The following is a 21,514-nucleotide window of genomic DNA, read 5'->3' on the forward strand; positions in this document are numbered from 1 at the left end:
TTCGACGTCCAACATACAACAGAACCTCATTTCCAGTTTGGAACAGAGGACAAGCTTCCAGGAGGTGGCACTGTTTCCGTTGCAAAAAATAAACTCTCATTATTCTGGATGCCAACATAAAGTAGATTTCATCTTAAAGTCAGAACATGCCACAGTGCTGCGAACGACTGAAGAAGTGGTTGCTTACTTCATGTCTTACTGATATTTTACCTCTCTTTGTACAATGAAGAAATGCTGGATTTCCTGTTCTCTGACATCCAACTCTTCCTGCATCTCCATGTAATGCAACTGGCTCCTGGCTTTACTCTGCAATAGTAAATTGCAATAAAACTATAAGGGTGCCAAAACAAAAACAAAAGCCAACAACCCAAAATTGGTAAATGCATTTCCATACATGTGGCTTATCTTTATTTAATTAAGGCTATAAGTGGGGCTTGCAAGAAAAGTTTGCCTTATGCCTTTGGTTCAGGTTTCTAGACAGACTGGCAGCCTCTCATAACATTTTTCCAGGATATTTTATTCGACTCCCACCCACCCTCTTTTTGTGTTCCAGTACAATCAGTTCATCCCTTGCCCAATATTCATGGTCCTGTCTATGGATTTCACTGTTAGGTCTCTCACCCCAAAATACTTTTACAATGTTTGGAGTTCCCCACTGATACTTCCCTGTTATGCATGGATGGTGCCACTGTGGCAACATAAAGATACACATAGGTTAGCTATTCATTAATCAGTAAGCATATAGGATAATGTAAATAAACCCTATGGTGGCTAAAATGTATATGTGATGTTTAATGTATTCAGTGTAATGTATATGTAATATTTCATTTCAACATCAATGCACAGAGAATTCCACATTTTTATTTTCTTAGATAAATTAATAAGATAAATTCGTCTTGAATTTACTCTAAGGAATGGTGTAGAATCAACATTTGCCATAAGTGGAAAATAAGGAGTGTTGAAGATAGAAGGCCAGAATTGCCAAGCAATGTAAGCCACCCTTCTTCAACCTGATTCCTCCCTACATTATTACTCCCATAGTCCCTTCCATTCTCTGCAATGGCTGGGCTTCATTTAAGTAATGAGATCTAAAATACTGGAAGGTACTGGACTTCCAGGGAAGCAATGGCAGACTCCCATGGAGCCAACAACCACAGTGGAATGAGGATCCAGCAAATGGATCAGCTCCTCAGAATTCCTCTCCAGGGCAAGGAGAAAACCAGGATTGCCCACAAGCACTCCATACAGCGGCTCCCCATCAGGAGACCATAAGACAGCTGTCTCTGGCGAGTTATTAGAGCTCTGGGAACTGAGGGAAAGTCATCTCTGCCCAAGCTATGGTTCGGAGCCTTCAAAAGGACACTGGGTTCATGTACTTCCTTTCTTAATCACTTTTGGAAATGGCTTGTTAATGGATTTTTGGGTATTAAGAACCTTCAGAAAGGCAATTTTCATCACACTGGGTGAGTTTCCTTCAAACCTTGGCAAAAGAAGTTTTAGGTAAGTTTAAGGACTTTAAAAAATTATTATTTTTTAATAAACAGCAAAAGGGTGATTAGAGCGTTGATTTTGAAAAGTTATAAACAGATTAAGGGGCTAGAGGGACTTGAAATAAAATTTTGAAATTACTTACAAGAATCCTTCCTGTGGTTGTTTAAAATTTATCATATATATATATAAAGATTTTGAAACTAATTATAAGAAATCTTCCCATGGGAAAGTGTTGTTGATTAGAAAAAAAAACATGGTAAGATGGACTTTGAAGGTTGGACACTACAGGTAGTCCTTGACTTACGACCATTCATTTAATGACTGTTCAAAATTATGACGGTGTTGAAAAAAGTGGTCTTATGACTGGTCCTTGCACTTACGACTGTCGCAGCATCCCCATGGTCACATGATCAACATTCAGGCACTTGGCAATATATTTAAGACAGTTGCAGCATCCTGGGATCATCTGATAGCCATTTGGAACCTTTCCAGGGGGCTTCCAACAAGCAAAGTCAATGGGGGAAGCCAGATTCAGTTAATGACCATGTGATTCACTTAATGACCACAGTGATTCGCTTAACGACCATGGCAAAAAAAGGTAATAAAATTGGGCATGACTCACTTAACAACCACATCGCTTAGCTATGGAAGTTCCAATCCCAATTGTGGTTGTAAGTCGAGGACTACCTGTACAGAGTCCTTATATTTTCACTACTACAGGCTGGGTCAGGTGAAATATGAATGACCATTTCAGGGTGATAGAAAGATTGCTGTGTTTCTGTACTGTATCTTCCTACAGAAGAGAGGGAACCTGTAGTCTCTTAGACGTTGCAAATTGCAGCTCCTGTCATCTCACCCCTTTACATGTTGGGCATTGCTACTCAGCTTCCACCCTCTTCTCTTCTGCTAAAGAAATATGAAGTAATTTAACATTAAACATTATAAATAAATAAATAAATTCTCTAACATATGATCAGTGCTTTTAAAGTAGAGCCAGCTCAGCTCTGAATGCCTTTCTGGAGAAGGACACTTATTCCTCCTCCACTTTTGGATTATGGGTACTTTGATCTCACTTTTCCTGGACCTCTCATATTATTCATTTATTTACAGTTTTTATAGCCTGCCCCAGTCAAAAGACTCTGGGTGGGTTACAACAGAGTAAAAATATAAAATTGTATACAAATATAAACCAACCCCCCCACCCCACCCCAAAACAGACACTGTTACCAATGAAATAAGGTTGAAGGCTTGGAGGAATAGAACCATGTTCAATCTATGTTCATAATGCCTTGAGGGGAGGAGCTTTACAAACCTCTGGAGGTAAGGAATTCCAAAATCGGGGGAGAGGACTGCCACAGAGAAGACCTGGCATCTCATCCATGTTCCCTAAATTCTAATAGGCCTTCCTGTGATGTTCTCACTGAATGGGCAGATTCAATTCTGCTTTCATAGAAAAGGAAGATGAAACATACCCCTCCCCCCAATGATTATATAGGAAAATAAACTCATGTGATGTTGCAGGTAAATCTGCCTCAAGTTATTGAGAAAGGGCAGGCTTTCAGAAAAGGAAACCTCATTAATCCTAGGAATTAGCCAGGCCCAACTGGGCACCTACCTCCTTCTTCAGCTTTTGTTTCTCCTTCTCAATTTGCTGCTCCATTTCCTCATATAGCTTCTGCACCTTCTTATTGTGATCAGAAATTTGTCTAGCAGAGGGCCAATAACAAGGTGTTAAGGGAGATTTATGCACATGAAGAGACCTATTCTTCAACTGTTACTATACTCATTCATGCTCAATCTGCTCTGTAACTAATTTTACAGGAGGATCGTTCTGTAACAAATACACGAGCATAGTCTCGCCAGTTCCCTTAAAGTAGAGCAGTAGCCATCGGTATACCCACTACTTCTTCTACCCCTATTTCTTATATTTGGGGGGATTTTCCAGAGCAATCTTTCCCACTATAATGGTCTCAGCTATGTTGGGATTATAACTCCCAGATGTTGCAACAGTGCTGGAGAGCTCCAGTTTAAGAAAAGATACCTTAAAGAAACAAAATTGCTCCTCGAGTCTCTATTTGATGATCTTTCATTTTTTGTGTTAAAACTAGAGGTTCATATAGTGCCAGTGTGGAAAAACAGTAGATTTCATGACGAATCTGACCTCTGAACCATTTGCAGTGATCAGTAATGACTTCTAATTCCCAATTATTAACTTCTTCCCTCTGCTTCACCCAATTATACAGTTTAAACGAAGAAAGCCTGGCATACTACATTCTGATACACAAAGCCAATCCCAATTCTCCAATCCCAAGTGTATGTGCTGACTTCACATAATATACTAAGCCAAACCCAAACAAATAATGCTATGGCTTAGAGTAATATGTGAATTCAGCAATTATGCATCAACTCTGCTAATTGTGGCTTATCCCACAGCCATAGTTCAGCAAAATATGCAGGATTTGTGAACCCAGGCTTTGTCTCTTGATAAAAAGATCTTAGAAGCTAAAACGCCTGCCCTCATCTGTTGTAGGCACGGTTCATACATTGCAAAAAGCCATGATTTGTTTTAACAAGCCACAGTGTTTGTAACATGCTATGCCATAAGATATGGTTTACAAATCTCATGACTATATTTTACACATTGCACTAGTCATCAACAAATCAACTAAATTACAGCTTAGTGTGTTATGTAATTCAGCTACTGAGTCCTTAGTTTACTTTCTTCCCATACAGTTCCATAGTTAATTTTCCTGAATTTATGTTGTTTTCCCCATTTTGAAAATCTGTGTTAATGAAAACACTTCCCATATTTCCATTTCTATACAGTGACCTACATTTTCAGTAGTAACTGTATCTTCTCTTTTTCATGCTTAGCTTCCTTGATCAAGTGTGCCATTTTAGCCAAGAACTCCTTCAGATTTCCCAGCAGATGTGGTTCTGCCTCCCAGAGCTGCACCCAGATCTTCCAGATTTCTGACTTGCTATACAAGAGGAGAGTTTATTGCTTCCTGGTGAGTAGTCTAGTTCAGTTGTTTTTATTATTTTAGCTTATCCAAGTTCTAGCTGGACATGAACAGATCAGCATGGAAATGTCCATTAAGGCTGAAAAGCTCCTATGGCCGAAGCTGAAATATCCATATCTCCATACAAATTGTCTTGGAAGTGACTCATTTACAGGTAAACCATAAAATATCTTGGGTAAATGAGGTATTACGCTATATATGCCAGCTTGATTCTATCACATCAATTGACAGGTGTTATGCTTGCTGCTGGTAGTTGGTGTTCCACACAGCTGGAGATACCAGCCTGCAAAATACACTGTAAAGGCACATAAATGCCTAGTGATAGATGATAGAATGACTTACAGAACCAAGGAAAAGATTTCTACCTGTGCTAAATCAAGCAGCTGAAACTAATTTTGCTGGAAAATCAGGAACAGATTTTGTATCCTTCCGATAGTGGGTCTGTTCCCTACGATGGTGCTTGATTTTTGAGATGCTTAGGGAAATTTAACTTTGCATCTTCTTTAGCTAAAATTGCACTGCCAAAACCCAGTGTTTTGCCATTAAATTTCAAGGGCACAAGCAGGAAATTTACAGGGGATCTGCAAAATGGATGGGGGTGGGATACTCTACTGTAAAGCTAATATGAATACCCTTTACTGATCTCACCCTCCACCTTTAAACCCCTTATATTAATTAACTCTTGTATTTATATCAAATCTGTTTCTCTTTCACCAGTTCCCATTCTGCTTCCATTAATCTGTGAGAGTCAGTATGAAACAGGTGTAAGGTTATCATATTGTCTTACTCTTCAAAGACATTATCAGCTCCCAATTTGTTTATGAAAGCCTCAAAATGTTTTTTCTCCTCAATATTAACTTCCTCCAGGGCCAGGTTTGAAGTTGCCTTCATCAAAGCTGCCTTCCTCTTCCTTGCCTTTTTTATCAAGATCAGTGAGCTCAGAAAATGCCCTGCAAACAAACAAATGAAATCATACCACATACTCTTTTGCAGGGGTATCACATAGTTACTAAAATGTATTTGGAGCATTTGGTAACTATATGAAAAATCCTTAGTGATCAGCTGACTTTGGCTATTCTTAAAAAAACTAAGCAGAGTCAGACTCAGTTTCTACTTCAACAGGAGACATCAGGAGAGTCCAGGGCTTTAGACTAGACAGGGAAGTCAAGCATCCCAGAAGGCAGTTGTTCCCATAGTGCTGCCAAGAAATCTACGTAGACACGTCCAGGAAATTATCAGCTCAACCCAAAGGAAATATTATCCTCTACCTTACTAACCTAATTGAATTATACCAAAGAAAGTAGTTTATAGCTGTGTTCATATATCATGGTAATTTTTTTTTCAGAATTCTGGTTTATTGTGAATAAGTGAGTGTGCTGATGTCTAATGCTCAATTGCTCCCCTTGGCTCCTCCTACCAAAAAATGCCCTTCTTGAATGGACTTTAAATTTCCAGAGTGTTTTCCAAACAGACAGTTCTCTGTTCTACCAGCCAAAAGGCATTGAGCAGCTATTTTATATCTGTTTCTCCTAATGGATATCAGTGGGGGATGACTTAATGGGAAACATAAAAGAAGCGTACAAATCAAAGACAATGCTGATAATTTCATCTAAAACTTTCTCCCAATATTTCATGACTGGGCCAGAGCAATTGTTTGAATAAATAGCCAGATAAAGTTCAGCTCCACTGTCAGGCATGGAAATTAAACTGGGTAACTAGTTGGGTGGGTCAGTATTTCTCACCCAAGCTATCTCACAGAGATATTCTTATGGGAAAAAATTGGAGGAAGGAGCGCTCTGTAAGCTGCCTTGAGCTCCTGGAGAAAGGCTGGATGCTGATCTAATAAATACATATGGAAAGCTTGATCCAAAAGTACTCTTTCACAGTTGAAGTCTGTGATGGCTACTCAGCTGTAAGTTTAACTGAATTAAATGAGGCTTACTCCCAAAGGAGTATACAAAAAATTAACATAGCCAGCCGCATTAATGTAAGACTGAACTAAGGCATATTAAGTCCACCAATGAACTCTTCAATAGTTAGGTAGCCCTTGACATCATCAAGGCCACCAAAGAGATGTTCCAGGCGAGCTCTTTTGTGCTCTGAAGTAACTCAGCTGCCTGTTTTTGAAAACAGTACAAACATATGTAACATTAGGCATGACAGAAATCTCTGCTCAGATGGCTAGTCAACAGGTTGAGTGGCTGGCTGGGTCACTTCTCTTACTGCTCCGCTTCAACTTCCAGCTTTTGCTTTGGGCAACAAATGTCTGTAACAGTGAGCCCTCTGTTTAATTTGCTTACCCTGTCTTCATTTTTATGTAAGATTGCTTTGTTGTAATATTTATAATGTAATTCTAGTATTTTAACTGTTGCATAGTACTCTGAATAATGCATTCACACTGAAAAGGAAAGAGATACCTTAAAAATAATAAATAACATCAAAGGAGAGTGGATAGCAGGCTACCTCTCTTAAGATAAAATGAAAGAAGAGTGGGCAGGTGACAGAACAGAAGTGACTGTAAGATTTTTGTCAAGCTTTGCTCATTCACCATTAAACTATGTTACCTCAGTCATACCAAAACAGAGTAACTAAATCATTACTTTACCTGCATATCAGATTGTATAATGTAAAACTTCTTTGTTTTCATCAGTCCCAATTCTTTTCCATGACTTCAGAATTAAATAACTCTTCCTCTGAAATGGAATATATTTGTGGGTTTTCACAGGGGCTCCTTACTTGCTCCCAGGGACTAGGCCTAAATGTTCTGCCTTTAGCAGACATTCCCTACTTGTACATGGCTGGCAGCTTGGCTGGGTGGGGAGGGTATTTATCCTTCATCTTGTTTACATCCTCAGTAGGCTTATTATTCTGATACATGAGACACATTGCCCAGTATTAATATTAATTGCATCAAATTTTTGCACCACACATTAAGCCTTGATTAATTGAATCATAGTTTATACAACACACTGAACCATAAATTAATTGTATCAGCTGGCTGAGTTCAGACAATTCTGAGCCTCAATCTGGACAATCACATGGTAGTTTAAGGGAGCGTTTCTCAACCTCAGCAACTTCAAGATGTATGGACTTCAGCTCCCAGAATTCCCCAGCTAGCATGCTGGCTGGGGAATTCCAGGAGTTGAAGTCCACACATCTTAAAGTTGCTGAGACTGAGAAACATTGGTCTAGGGTATTGTATAAATCCAAGCATGGTTAACCAATCAAAGTGGGTTGTTGCAGGTGTAGAGTATCAGTGCATTTGCTTGCTAACCGAGACATATTTCTGAATTAAACCCACTCAAAGGTTATTGGAATTAGAATCAGGAACCCATACATTTATATACTCCAGCTGTCTAGTCTGTCCCATGTGGATGATTGTCAGACATTTCCTGAACTAGTAAACATTCCTAGTTGTGAAGTGACTGGCTACCTAAGGCTGCCCATTAGGTCTCCTGCACCTGGAAAAAGGAAAAAATCCTTCATATATGTGGAGTATTTTCTTAAGCAACCACGTTCATAATCTCTGATTTCTAACTTCCTGGTTCTAACTTGGCTGTTACCGAGTGCCAAGCTCAGACAATAGATCAACAATATTTATAGCCTGTAGACATTTTTATTTTCCTTCCTACCCATGAAGTTATTTGTGGCTTATGACAAAATAAAATAAAATATATTTAAAATATCCAGCTGCCAGGTGTGGAGGGGCCATAGCGTGTGTTTAGTTTGCAGAAAGTCCCATGTTCAATGCCCAGAATTTCTAGTTAGAAGTTAGACCTCCAAGAGGAAGAACACTTTCTGTCCTACCATTTTTAGGGGAGAAACATAAACACTGTGAAGTAACTGTAAAACACAATTAACATAGTTTTTGAAAACAAAGAAATTCTCAAGAATTCACATTTTGTCCCCAATCCCAGGCAACACACTGCCAGCTCATTCATTGTCACCCCACTCTGCAGCCCACCTTCCCCTCTCTGTCAAAAATGCTGATACCAGTTGAGTCCTCATGAACAAGGCAAACAGTCTGGCCTGATACAGAGTCCACATTTACAAATATATTCTACATTAGTTTATTACATGCCAAAAGCAAATAACTTATGTATTTTTTTTTCCTGAATTGGCTGCTGGGGATTTGGGACTAACTGTACTTCAAAATCATGTGCTGGTGCCCCTTTGGGGAAATCTTCTCTAGGAACTACATCACGTTGTCTCTCATAGGCATTGTGTGCTTTTAATAATTGCCTGATGAGATTCAGTATGTGAAAAAAGGAGCAGTAAGGAAAAGCAACTACTCTTCCCATGCATTTTGACATGCAGCTTTTGGCTTCTGTTTCTGCAAGCAGCTAGCATTCAGAGACAGGATTCACAGATATTAAGCCATAGTTTATTTAACTATGGGTTCTTGAGTAAGTCCCAGTTAGCTGGATTCACTCATAATGCTAAGTCATAAACCAGGATTTCCAAACTACAGCAGCAGACTTTATACCACATGCTAAAGCCAAACCAGACAAAACACCCTATGCTTTAGAGTGGTGTGTGAACCCAGACACGATTTCCACTGTTAAAAAAAAATCTAGCTTCAAAAATGGGCAGCAGGGGGGAAACCTTCTTAGCCAAGTCAGAGATGAAGCATAACCTGAAGTTAAACCCTGGCAGAACTCTTAAGAAAACTTACCAGTCAATTAAAAAACAGAGAGTTTCAGGTGCTCCGTCATGCAGGATTTGTCCACTTAAATGAGATGGTTCCCTTATTTTTCAAGCGGAAGTTGGTACAGTTGCAGCGCAGGGGGGAGGTTTCAGCTGCTGGTTCATTTCACCAGCTCCTCCGAACCATCAGCTTGTTATTTTCCTTCTTGCTCAACCCACCTCTGGTTCAGCTAGAAAAGGGCTATCCCATTTTTATTTATTTTTTTTAGGCTTAGGCAGCATTTGGCTTTAAGGCAGGGTTCCTCAACCTTAGCAACTCTAAGATGTGTGGACTTCAGCTCCCCACACTGGCTGGGGAATTCTTTAAGGACATGCTGGAGGCTGCAGTTCAGAGAGCAGAGGGGCTGAAGCTAGGAAAACACTTAAAATTGATGTTATTTCTTTTGCATTTAATTAAGATTAAATAGTTAGGATTATTTCTCATTCATGTATGTATGTAGTATTCTTACATTACTTTAAATATTACATTTGATAACTTTAGGCGTTCTCTGAGGACATACCTAAGATTCTCAGAGACCATTTGTGCTGCTGGCCTATATTGTATTTCTCAACAGATTTTGGAGAATTGGGCTTACTTTCCACATTTAATGCAAGGTTAGAAATTTGTTACAAGTTTTGTGCTAAATGTAAGACAGGATCTCAAAATGAAATTCCTTTTCAAATCAATTCTGCAGAGGACATATTTCAGAATAAATAAAGAATGGCAACAATTTATCACAAATTCATGCCAATCTCTGTTCATGCAACTATGATTGATGTAGAAATATCTTAATATATATTTCAATGTTATATAATAAATATATTATGTTGAACATAAAGTACTTCTTATGCAAAGGTGCAACCATGGATTTCTGTGGTGAAGAGATGTTTGTTTTAATCTAAGCTGGTCTGAGATGACAGCTAAGAGCAATTTCTTTATTCAGGTTAATTGCTGTTTTTCCTAAAAATTCCTAACTGGGTAATAGCCTGCTTCCCTTTCTGTCACATTGTTGACTGTAAATGTATATTGATTAGCCATTATTAACTGGCACACTTTTAACAAGTAATGGTGCCTTTGACCCAATGTGTGCACTGCTTATCTCATACTAAGTTAAGACATCGGCACAGGATGTCACAATCAAAACGTTGACCTGGATAGACGCCATAAAATGGAATTGCACCCTAATAACATCCTACAAAATTCAAGGATGTAGTACCAGTTGAGCATCTAAAGGACCAACATAATTACAGACCCAAGCTCCTGGTTTTTTTTTTAAACCTAATTCGTAGCTTATGTGGGAAAAGCACTTGACATATTGCAAGGTAGTAACTATGGACTTTTGTATTTTATTCTGCAATTCCTAGACTCTGTTTATCAAGAACACATTTTGTATTAATTTTTCTCCAAGCAGGATTTGTTAAGTGCTTCTACATTATGCCACGAAACATACAGAAATCTCATACAAATGTCCTCTCTCCTAAAGATTACTTGTATAGAAACCAATCAGTTGTACTCCCTTTTCTTAAACTTTTCCCAAAGTCACTTTTTCCTAGGTTCACACATTGCACTAATTATAACAGACTGTTTTGGCTTAGTGTGTGGATCTCAGCCACTGTAATTTGTGATTCAGTGTCTTTATGTGAACTCAGATAATGGTGGCTTCCGTAAACCACAATTAAACAAAAACATGCCCCAATCGATTAGAATCACAGCAATGGAAGAGGCTGTGTTTGATATGACTGTTTTCACACAGCACTTACCCATGGTTAACTGAGCCATGGTTTACTCACTGAATTTTCCAGGTTAGCAAGCACAGTAAACCATAAACTACACAAGCCGAGTTCACATAATGCTAGGCTTTAAGGAGATTAGCTAGTCTGTAATTCAGTGGACTGTTCAAACACAGCCAACAATTGTCATTTTTTAAAAATCTTCATTTCTTTCCCTAACTTCTGCTTTTTTAAGTTTCCAGTTCTCAGTCTGCTCACTCTTTAGACATGGTCTCTATGTCTGGTTCTTTCTGTTTACTTTCCTGTAATTCCTAGGAACCACTTGCACTGACTTTTCTTATCTTTCCCCATCCAATTTCTAGCCTCACAAGGATTTTCCCATCTAAAGCTGTATCACTTCTATAACTGAAGTTGCACATCACGTACTAATATTCTGTGGACTTTCACCAGAAGCTAGAATGTTCATAACTATTCCATGAAATATTGCATTCAGAGAACATTTAGCACTATCATGTCGTTTCAGAATAGAAATGGCTAGCCTAACAAAAGAAGAAACTCTGCCATGGGTTCATGATAATGTATCCAATATCTTTCTTTGGTAGAAAGGGCACATCCATAGTACTGGTGTCTTCATTACCTGAGGAAGGAGTGAGTAGTAGATTTGGATCTATTAGTAGATGTTGATGTATCTTCCAATAGATGGCTAAAGATTTGTAACTGCTTAAATGATTCTCTACACACTAAATTATGCTGTTAAATTAAAAAAGCTTGGGCTAATGGAGCATTTCTGTGGAAGGACTGCACCTAGTATCACCCTGGGTGGACAGGAATTGTAATAGCCCCCTGTCCACAGACTTCTCTCACTTTCCTTTGTAGGTATGGTAGAAGTTAACAGTATAATCCTCTTTACCTTCTAAATCTCTCCATTACTATTCTTAAAAGCCCATCAAATGTCATAACTGGACATAACATCAGTTTGCTCAATTCTAAATGAAGCATGCAAGAAATTGACACCAAAGTGTTGTTCCATTATGAAGTGGCTTTATTTTACATCCTAGACTTAGTTCAGCAGCATTATATTCACAAACAACTGGATTAATGCTCAAGGGTCCCAGCATTATCCTGAATGTAAAAGTGCAACTGTCAAAGTGGCCAAACATGTCTATAGCAGTTCTAACCAAAAAGGTCAAAAGACCCTAAGCAAATTTATTATATAAAAAAGTGCCTGAAGCTTCTTTTTCTGACAGATTGGCCCTTACACCATGCACTTATACACATGGCATGAACCAACATGAATCTCCAAAACCAAGCAAGCTTCTCCTTCATGGTTAGAACTGAATGCTTGCTTGCAAGCCACAGATTTTGAAATATTCTGTAACATAAATATGGCTAATGACATTTTGATTTCTGGTGCTGTTTATCAACTCCACCCTGTCCCAGGGCCGCAGATGGCCATTCCTCTTTTAACATCTATTTTCCTCATCTGCATGTTGTACTCAAAGGGAAAATTGCCAGAGACTCACAAAGCACACACGTGCATCTGTGCTATTTGTCAGGAGTAAAACGCTAGCTCAGTGCTGCCCACTGATGCTTCCTTGGCAATTGCTAGATTTCCTGACTGTTTTGTTTTTTGCTTTTTTTAATTTAGCATCTTACAAAATTAAATAGGGGGAAGAAAACCCCATCCTGCTATAAAATTGTGTGTTAACTTCCAACATATTTTATTTCTAAGAAAGCCTCTAGGCTTTAAGGTGTGCAAATATCCAGAACAAAATTAGATAAGCTTGGGGAGGTAGCAAAACACATCCTAGCCAACTAAAGCAAGCAGGTGGTTTTGCCTGTGCTGTGTCTGCTGCCTGGCGTCGAGGAGGAACTTTGCAGGTGTGAAATGGCCATTTTGTTGCATTTATGGGTTTTGTGTGTAATTTGACATACGGAACTCACATTCTGCCTCTGCCTTGCATTCAGTTCTTGGCCACCCTGCTTTCTTTTGAGCCTCATTTGTTTGTCATTTGGAAAACAGATTTGGAAACTGAGAAAAGTGGCTTTGCATTTTGGAGTTTAAGGCCTCCAAAGGAACTGAGAAAAGTGGCTTTGCTAAACATTGCCCCTTGCCTTCTGCCTGAGTTCCTGGACAAGACACTTCTTTTTACCTTGACCAGCTTCCCTTCTGGAAGACTGGTATTTTATGACTATGCCAACCATTTTATGAACGTGCAAGCTCTTTTCCCATTAGGAGTTCTTTTGTGAGGCATTGCAATACTTTCTCAAAATTCAAAATATGCCCACCAGTCAAGAAGGTTAGGAATCCCTACCAGATGCTGATATACTATCCACATTTTCTTTGTGGTGTAGGAATTTAGATCTACCATAAAACATAGTCAAGTTAGAAATGTGGGTTTTACAAACCAGTTGCAGCTTCTGCTGACCCAATAAAAGAAGCAATTCCCATAAAAACACCACATTGCACCATTGTAACAAATTCTGACAATGGAATGCTGTCCCTACCTTATTATTACAACAAGATGGAGATAAAGAAGCATTGCAGATACAAGCAAAAACTGCCATTAAAGATGGGTTCCAAACTTTTGATTATATTATAGGCCTGTACTTTTGATTATAATCATACAATGTACCCAGGATTAAGATGTGGATATCTGACAGGAAAGTGCAACAGCAAGAATTTATAATAGCCCCAAATTCCAAGCAAAAAGAAATCTGTGAATTAGATTATCTCACACTAAGTAACTAAGCTGTAGCTTTAAGTGATGTAATTGCCAGTTTGGCAATGCCTCTTATTTAAAGACAGCTCAGAGAACACAGATAGCTATAGGAATTACAGAAAGCAAGTCTGGGCCAAGTCCTTTTATCAACCTCTATCACAAATGTGCTATGCCACAGTGAGATACGGCAATGGAAAGTCAAAGATTACACTACATGAACCCTTGCTAGCACACACCATTTTCCCTCACTAATCGCTACAATGCTACATAAATACATACTGAAAGATCTGCATTAAAAAAGGTTCAATAGCTAATTATGCTGGCAAAGAACATACTGTATGGTAGAAGGAACTAAGACAGTAGTGATGTATGCTCAATTTTATGATTATACCTGTCCCTCACACTAATATGTGTTCCATCTTCTGTCTTAATTGTATTATTATGGGGCAGTTATATTGTTAGGTACTCCTGTACAGTTATATAACAAAAGGACATATAAATTACCCAAAAAATAACTGACCAAGGCTACATTGTTTGCCATATCTCCAACATGGACTCCCTGCCCTCTTCACAGCAGTAAGTGCTATGGTTTGATGCACAACCGTACCCACCATAACCACAGGTTCTTCATCTTTTTTAAAAAAACATTTGCCAGGCTTAAAAAAAAAAAAAAAAGAACAATCAATTCCTTTCCCTCACAATATTTGCTTAAACATAATGGAGTAAAAAGAGACAGAAAGATCACAAGCCTAAGACGTTATCCTGTACATATATTAATTCCTAGACCTGCACCCGCATAGTGAGACATCATACCAAGCTTTTCCTGAGGCACATAAAAGGCGGCAAGTAGATGACACATAAAACAGATCTCTGCAACTAGCAGAACGTACGTTGGCCCTTTCTTGGGTCCATCACACTGGCCCCTACACACTTGGCCCTTTAGATATGATCCCTCCCCCTGCAACTTTAAGTATATTTAAAGGGAAGATTTTACAATATTCCATTGCACATAAAGCTCCAGTGCTATCAATGATCTAATATCTACACCCTTCTGAAGTGTTATACTAGTCCGCTACAGAGTTTATATAAAATAAGAGATCTCTGAGGATCTTCAGTCAAGGAGTTGTAATGCTGATCAGCTGGTCCTTCAAAATAGCCATCCTGGGTGACTTCACCGGGTGTGGTACCCAAGTAGGTCATTCCAGATAATAGTGATGAAGACAGATAAATATCTTCAGCCAACAGACTACATGGACGTACTTTGCTTGCAGTGCACTTATCATGGTTTTGACTTATATGGGATAGTTCTTCGCTTCGAACTGTAGAAGTCTAGAAAAGGTCAGAAAAACAAATTTAACTTTTTTCTGAAAAGGAAAAGACAGAGTCCCCAAATGGGATTCAGACACAGCAGTAGGTCTGCTCACAGATTTCAGACAAACATAGGCCAAGGCCCGGCACCTCCAGAGCTGCCATAGCTTTGATAAAACTTAATAGTGCAGCATTAGCTTGTGTAACAGGGCATACAGTCAGGAAATACATCTGAAATTACCAAATGCCAGTTTTTGTTTCCTTTACTGGCATTTGGACACTATTGTCAAGGAAGACATTCAACCGAATAGGTGTGGTTGGGTGGAACAGATACCCCATCTATGATCTTACATATTTTTTAACCAAATGCATAAAATGCTTCAGCAGGCTATCATTATACAAGTATCTACCATGGCTAGAAATTAAAAATGAATTTACTTCCAGAGTTCCCAATGATGAACACTAAGTGTGTTCAAGATTAAACACACACAAAAACACATCACACTATTCTTAACATCTTCTGTGGCAATTAAGTATCCTCTATAACTTAATGTTTAAAATAGGGCATTTGTGTCCTGACTTAAGTTTTTGAACTCAAATCATGAGTTTTAAAGAATTGGGATTTGTGTTTTATGAAATTTCATTTCAGCTCCAGCAATGGATATTAACAGGCCCTATATAAGTTAACACAAAGGACAAATAGAACTGCCTCATTCTTACCTTTAATACTTGTCTGCTTTCTTTTCAAAGACCTGGGAGAGTCAGGCTTACGAGCTTCAAGGCCCACCTGCCCTGGTCTCTCTGTCTTCGTGTGCCTCTTGAAAAGTGCTGGAGAACTCCGGCTCTTTTCCCCAGCACAGCTGTTCTCCTTTGTGTGGTCTAAGAGATCTGGCGATGGCAGCATATTTAGGTGAGAGACCTTTTCCCATTTGTAATTCCCTTCCAGTGGGGTTTCTGTTTCAAAGTCAAAGTTCCACTTTTGCTGGGCTTCCTCCAGCTGGACCTTCATCAAGGACTGAAAGTCCTTCTGGAGCTGTTCATGATCAACTGGTCCAAAGAGATTTCTGCATAGTTTCCTGCTGCAGGAAGGTTGTAGGATTTTACTCTCAGAAAGAGGCATGTTTCCTATTAAGAATATTTAAAAAGAAAAAGAATATTTAAAAAGGAACATTTAAAAAGAGAGAGGTTACTTTTTACCCCCAAGCCAGTAACAATAAAAAAAAATACAGTAACTAAATCTATTTTAAAAGCACAACAGGGTAATTAATCATTCCAATTCAAATGACTGGAATTTGACAAAAATAGCATGATTTAGTCTAATTAAAGGACTGCAAACATGCCTCGAAAGAGAGGTAATATATCTAGGTGCCACCACACCTAGTGACACCAGCTGAATGTGGCAGGGCTCAAATTAAGGTCTCATTAGAAAATCTTATCTGGAAAGCAAGTTTGAATGAGTGGGACTCTTTCAGTATTCTGGGCACAAACTATAGAAAGCTAAAAATCATCACCAATACCTCTAAAGGAACTGAACTGCATACAACTGTACTTACGAGATCTGCAGTGACATATTTTTACTAAAAGTTCACTCTGAGAAAGAAGCATGCCAGGGAATAAATGAAGAATTAAAGTTTTTTTGGAGTAACTTTCACCAGCTCCCAAGTAGATGCTCTTTGCCCTATACATGCCAGCATTGTTCTTCCTAATGTTTAAACAGTTTTCAGCAAAGTTGCCCAATAGTTATAAGTAATGAAATGCTTCCACGCCATGAAGAATTAAAGGATTTGCACAACCCAAATGTTAACTTTGTTCTCTCATGTAATCTTTTCCTTACTGAACAGTACTGCTGGGCACCAACAAAGGCAAGTACACCACAAAAGAAAGAAAGCCTCACATTTAAGATACACAAGCTGTACATGGTGCAGAAAGCTGTAAGTTAAGATGGCCTATGAAAGTGAAAATCTCTATTATCAGATATCTACTGTTTACACATCCTCACCATTCAGTGAGCCCTAATGTTTTGTTTCAGAACTGATTTTTTTTTGCATTTATTCATTCCAGAAGGTACTTCACATGACTCAAATACTGTATCTACTTATATTCTGAAGTACTGTTAAAACAGAAATTAGGACAGCAGCAACCAAGGAAGGTAGTCAAATAGGGCAAGACAACAGAAACAGTATCACAATACAAGTACCTCCGGCATGCATGCAAAGGATTGCATTGTGACATAATGTCAGCCATCTAGCCTTTTTTTACCTTCCACTTTGGACTGGATTAGGATTAGCCTGAAATAATAACCTGACTCCTCAGATTTAAAGCATAGAAAAGACACATGAAAGATACAGTTTTACACATCTACACTTGTGACAGCATCATCAGAGCATGAAACTCAATACAACACAACCAAGTTCCTGTTTTAAGAACCATGTAATTGTGAAGGAAAACCCTGAGCCAAAAATAGACTATAACTCTATTAGCAGAGTAGTACTTCTCCATCCATATCTTTTCAGCATTAATAGTGCCAAAGTCCAGCTCTGTGCTTATGCAGCATGATCATCCAGTTTCTGTACATGTTAGAATTCTTCCAGCCATAATGGAGTTTGGATTAACTACTTCAGCACATTTGATATCTTTAACCAATAAAGCGTTAGAGTTTAGTGTCTGCTCATTAACTCCCCTCCATTCACAAGGCAAGCAGCTAAGGCTTATATTCTATATCCATCCAAGAAGGCCATCCTGCATTAATGCCATTTTTCAGTGATGAATGCCATTAATGAGGAACAGACAACGAGAGAGCATCCAAATATGCCTTCTGGCTGGTGCATAAATTGAAAGTAATTTCACCCTTTGGCAAGCCACCTTTATTTGAATATGTATGCATCTCTGCATGTAGAAGCTCTGGATCAAAAGCATAACTGAACTGCAATGCCCATGTCTGTTTTATTTGGGCAGTACTTCCCTAAACAGCCCTCACATCTGCATTGTCCAGCATGCTGATGATGTTGCTAGAAAAGAGGCAAAGAGATTAAAAATAGTAACAGCTTCACATACTCATTACAAGCAACTATGCCAGAAGACGTCACTGAGAGTTTTAGGCACACCAGAACAAGTCCAGGCAGGTACATTACTGCCAAGGACAGATCCCAGCTTGATGACTTGTTAATTCACCACTTCAAGCCACTGAAGCAGAGCGCTTGCCAGACATTTGCAGTTCCTCAGCTGTTTATCCCACAGATGTTGGTCCCTAACTAACTCTGGATTGTTTCCTTATTCTGAGAAATCAGTCTGCAGTGAAAGGGCAGGCATGTATATCAACCTTCCCCATTTCCTAGATGTGTTAAATTTCTCCTTCCATAACCACCCCCTGTAATACAATCAATGGTCATAGTTTCTGGGAGCATGATGGGAATGGTAGCCAACCTCAGTAATTTTCTCAACCTTGGTAGCCTTTGTAGGCTAACAGAGAATAGCGCCTACTGGTGGAAGGAAGTACGGAAAACGTAGCCATCTCAATTGCAGCACAAATTTAGACTCTGTTTACCCTGCAAACATGAATTTAGTTGTTCTCTTCAAGTGCCAGCCAATCAAAATTTAGGTCATCATTGTTGAAACAGTAGCTACCCCCCCACTTCCAGCAGTTCAGCGACTTGCCTCGCAGCTGCAAAAGTTTTGGCCACGTGGTGGCCTGCTTATTTCAACTCTGGAAATCACCCGTCTTGTCGGACGTTTCTCTAAACAGACCCTTCAACTCGACATTGGAGTAAAGCAAACAGGGACTTCCTTATCACAACGGGAGGAGCCGAGATGTGCGAGGGGATTACGTCATCTGGTACCACAGCAGCTGCGTCACGTGCCGCGTTGGAAGTTGCGAAATCGTACTTGCCACACAGACCTACTGCTGCCAAGAAAGGGGAAACGTGCGCCGAATTTACTACGGCTCCGCCTATCTGCCCTTCCCACACGTATGCCCCTAGCTTTGGGGCTTACGGTTTGAGCTCTTCGAGGTATCTTCTCCGCTTCACCCTACCCCACCGCCTTTGTTACAGGAGCAAAGGAATGAGAAAACTCCGGGCGCAACCCACGCACACGAGCTGGTTACCTTTGGGATTTAGACTCAGCCCCCATAAAGCTGGTCGAGGTGCTTTTTCCTCACCTCACTCCTTCCCCCCCGCCCCTTAGTAAGGGAGGAGGAAAAGGGAAGACGAGAACACGGCAGCTGCTCGAAGATACGAATTAATGACTCGGACCCAGTAAACAAAACCAGCCTACGTCTAGCCGCTTTCCTGCCGCCGCCTCCGGCGCGTCCCCGAGTTTGCGCGCGACTCTTAAAAAACGGCGTAACTGGGCTGATTCTCTAAACAGAGCAAGCACAAAAATAAAACTCCGTTTGGGAACAAGGAGTTCCCAACTGAGACAAGAACATCGGCGGGGCTGGGCGGAGAGTCGGAAGAACTCGTGCGTCCTATGTCCCACCCCCAGAGCCACGGGCTATTTCTGCTCGCACAGGCAGAGACCTCAGAAAGGACGCCCGGGAAGAGAAGGGCTGTCTCTTTGGACAGGAGGGTGTCCCAAACGTCCCCAAACAGGCTGGGCCGGGCCTATTCTCTTACATCAGCCCGAAGAGTGACTGTCACTCTGAGTCACTCACGGCCGCCGCCTGACTCTCCACCCTCCCGCCAAGCAGCCGCCGCCTCCTCCACGCCAGGGCATGCCCTGACAGGCTCCTTCCTAAGGAACACTAGTGCAGCCACTGACCCAAGAGCACCCCTTTTGGTGAAGCGGAAGAAGGATCCGTAGGTCCCCTGCAGGACTCAGCTATGAGTCTCAGGGCATCACCACTACCCTATTAGACACGCACGCAGCCGTTTCCAGGAAGAGCGCACAAATCAGTTTCACGCCTTCGGGAAAAAGAAATCTTCCTGACAGAAGTAGCCACTCTCCTGGTTTCTTTCCAAGATCGTCCCTTCGATTATCAGCCGAAAGCTGCTACTTCTCCTTTTGGCGAGACGTCTGATTTTGGCGTGTGTAAAAAAAAAAAAAAAAAAGCGAACGAGCAAATTACGCGCAAAGGCACGAGCATCGCGACCCGTTTCTCCTCCTTATCGCTGTCTTAAGACCAGCCTTTCGGGAATAGGGTGGCAAATCGACGTCGCTCTTCGATCACGCCCAACTCTCATCAAACAGACTGCGATGAACTTGGAGAAGCGTCCAGCTGACGCTCACTTCCAAAACAGTCTAAACCCATTTCGCGATTATCCCCTCCTTTGAGCAAATAGGAAAAGTGCGAAAGAGGAGAACCACATCACCCGCCTAATGAGTAGCGAGAAGAGGTGGAAATAACAGGTGGAACGACGAAGTGCTCTCTACGGGAATGCAGAATCTGCTGAAACCGGGATCAAAAGGGCGGGGAAGGCAGAGAATCACTACAGCTACTCGATTCAGGTTCCCTCGGTCCGCTGATCTTCCTCCCCTCGCCAGCCAACGTTCCACTTTATATTCACAAACCACATACAGTGGATTGGACGATGAGTCCATCGTAAGAGGCCGTGATGCTCTCTCTCGAGTCTCGTAAACCTCAAGGGAAGAAGTGGCAAATTCCAAAAGAAAGGGGGCTAATCCCAGCCCGAAACGCCTCCAAAAGAACCTGACAGTACCTGTGCGCGTCTGGAATTGCCTAAACAGCTCTTCCAGTCCAGGCAGGGAGATAAATAGGGCTCTGATATACCTATAAAACGGGACCATATATCCCTAAACCCATCAGAACAACACGCCCGTAAAGCACTGATGATAGCCCAGCACCCTCCCCAGAGACAGACGGGAAAAATGTAGGTTAGACACAACGCTCACCTCGCTCACTCGCTCGCAGCAAGGCGCCCTCTGGTCCGCAGTTCTGAGCTCCGCCGCTTCTGCGAGGCTTTACATAAAGTCTGCAGAAGCCCTCCTCGAAAGGGGCGGAGCTCCGCTTCCCTTCTCCCTCCTAGGAATTTCCGAAAGGTCCGCCTTGCTTGCTCGCTTCGGATCGTTCCCGCTTTCACGCACTGACCCAGGGAAGGAATCAGATTCCTCCACACGAGATGCGAGAGGTCGCTTACTTAACTCGTCCAGGGTTAATTTAAGCCTCACAAAGAAGTGCAGCCTCGACTAATTTTAAATGCAAGCAGCTGTGATCCTTTGTAAAAGTTGATGTTTATATGGATCTTCTTAGGTTTTCTGTTCCGTATTAACAATATTCACAGTGGATTCAAACAGCCTGAGAGAGGAAAAAAGTGCGGTTTGCAAAATTGATTCTAACAGCCTCCACCTGTAAGAACCGTTTAACAGATAAAATACAGCAGATGGATCATACTGATACAACCTGCAGGGAACAGACAGACAGACAGACAGACTGACTGTATCTGACAGATCTCTGCTTCACAGGATAGACATTCAGAAAAGTAGTCCTCACTCCAAAAACTTTTCCTCTCCTCAAAATGCAAGAAACAACACAAAGTGAGGATGGCTTAGTCCTGTAGGCAGTGCTGGACTTAGGCATAAGCTAAACAAGCTACA

General features: G+C 40.6%; 2 protein-coding genes across 5 annotated transcripts in view; both read right to left on the bottom strand.

Moving 5' to 3' along the window:
- Positions 1–9,893, bottom strand: part of RAB44 (RAB44, member RAS oncogene family) — a 28,630-nt gene extending 18,737 nt beyond the window's left edge. Inside the window, exons 1-6 of the mRNA XM_088154131.1 lie at positions 9,190–9,893; positions 7,120–7,207; positions 5,302–5,464; positions 4,326–4,472; positions 3,107–3,197; positions 211–306 (exon numbers count right to left, since the gene is read on the bottom strand). Coding sequence (XP_088010257.1) covers positions 211–306; positions 3,107–3,197; positions 4,326–4,472; positions 5,302–5,405 — 438 coding nt within the window. The 5' untranslated portion in view covers positions 5,406–5,464; positions 7,120–7,207; positions 9,190–9,893. The remainder of the gene's footprint in view (positions 1–210; positions 307–3,106; positions 3,198–4,325; positions 4,473–5,301; positions 5,465–7,119; positions 7,208–9,189) is intronic.
- A 2,586-nt stretch (positions 9,894–12,479) lies between these two features.
- CDKN1A (cyclin dependent kinase inhibitor 1A) lies at positions 12,480–20,895 on the bottom strand. Of its 4 annotated transcripts, none has more exons than XM_025163250.2 (3): positions 20,813–20,895; positions 15,683–16,087; positions 12,480–14,983 (listed from the first exon to the last, which is right to left on the bottom strand). In XM_025163250.2, the coding sequence occupies exons 2-3, from the start codon at positions 16,080–16,082 to the stop codon at positions 14,934–14,936; spliced, it is 450 nt and encodes a 149-aa protein (XP_025019018.1). In that variant the 5' UTR covers positions 16,083–16,087; positions 20,813–20,895; the 3' UTR covers positions 12,480–14,933. The 4 variants fall into 4 exon arrangements, with proteins under 4 accessions (XP_025019018.1, XP_088009810.1, XP_025019019.1 ...); XM_088153684.1 differs by lacking the exon at positions 20,813–20,895 and adding an exon at positions 19,119–19,980; XM_025163251.2 differs by lacking the exon at positions 20,813–20,895 and adding an exon at positions 19,065–19,979.
- Between the last annotated feature and the right edge of the window lie 619 nt (positions 20,896–21,514).

This window comes from Python bivittatus, unplaced genomic scaffold, assembly GCF_059951505.1.
Source record: "Python bivittatus isolate LINGU-HERP-01145 unplaced genomic scaffold, Pbiv_v1 ctg000700_np1212, whole genome shotgun sequence".
Taxonomy (NCBI): Eukaryota; Metazoa; Chordata; class Lepidosauria; order Squamata; family Pythonidae; genus Python; species Python bivittatus.

Coding starts and splice junctions, on each gene's coding strand:
- CDKN1A (XM_025163250.2), bottom strand. CDS start 16,082: ATGCCTCTTTCTGAGAGTAAAATCCTACAACCTTCCTGCAGCAGGAAA. Junction 14,984..15,682: donor AAAGCAGACAAGTATTAAAG/GTAAGAATGAGG, acceptor GACCTTTTCTAG/ACTTCTACAGTTCGAAGCGA.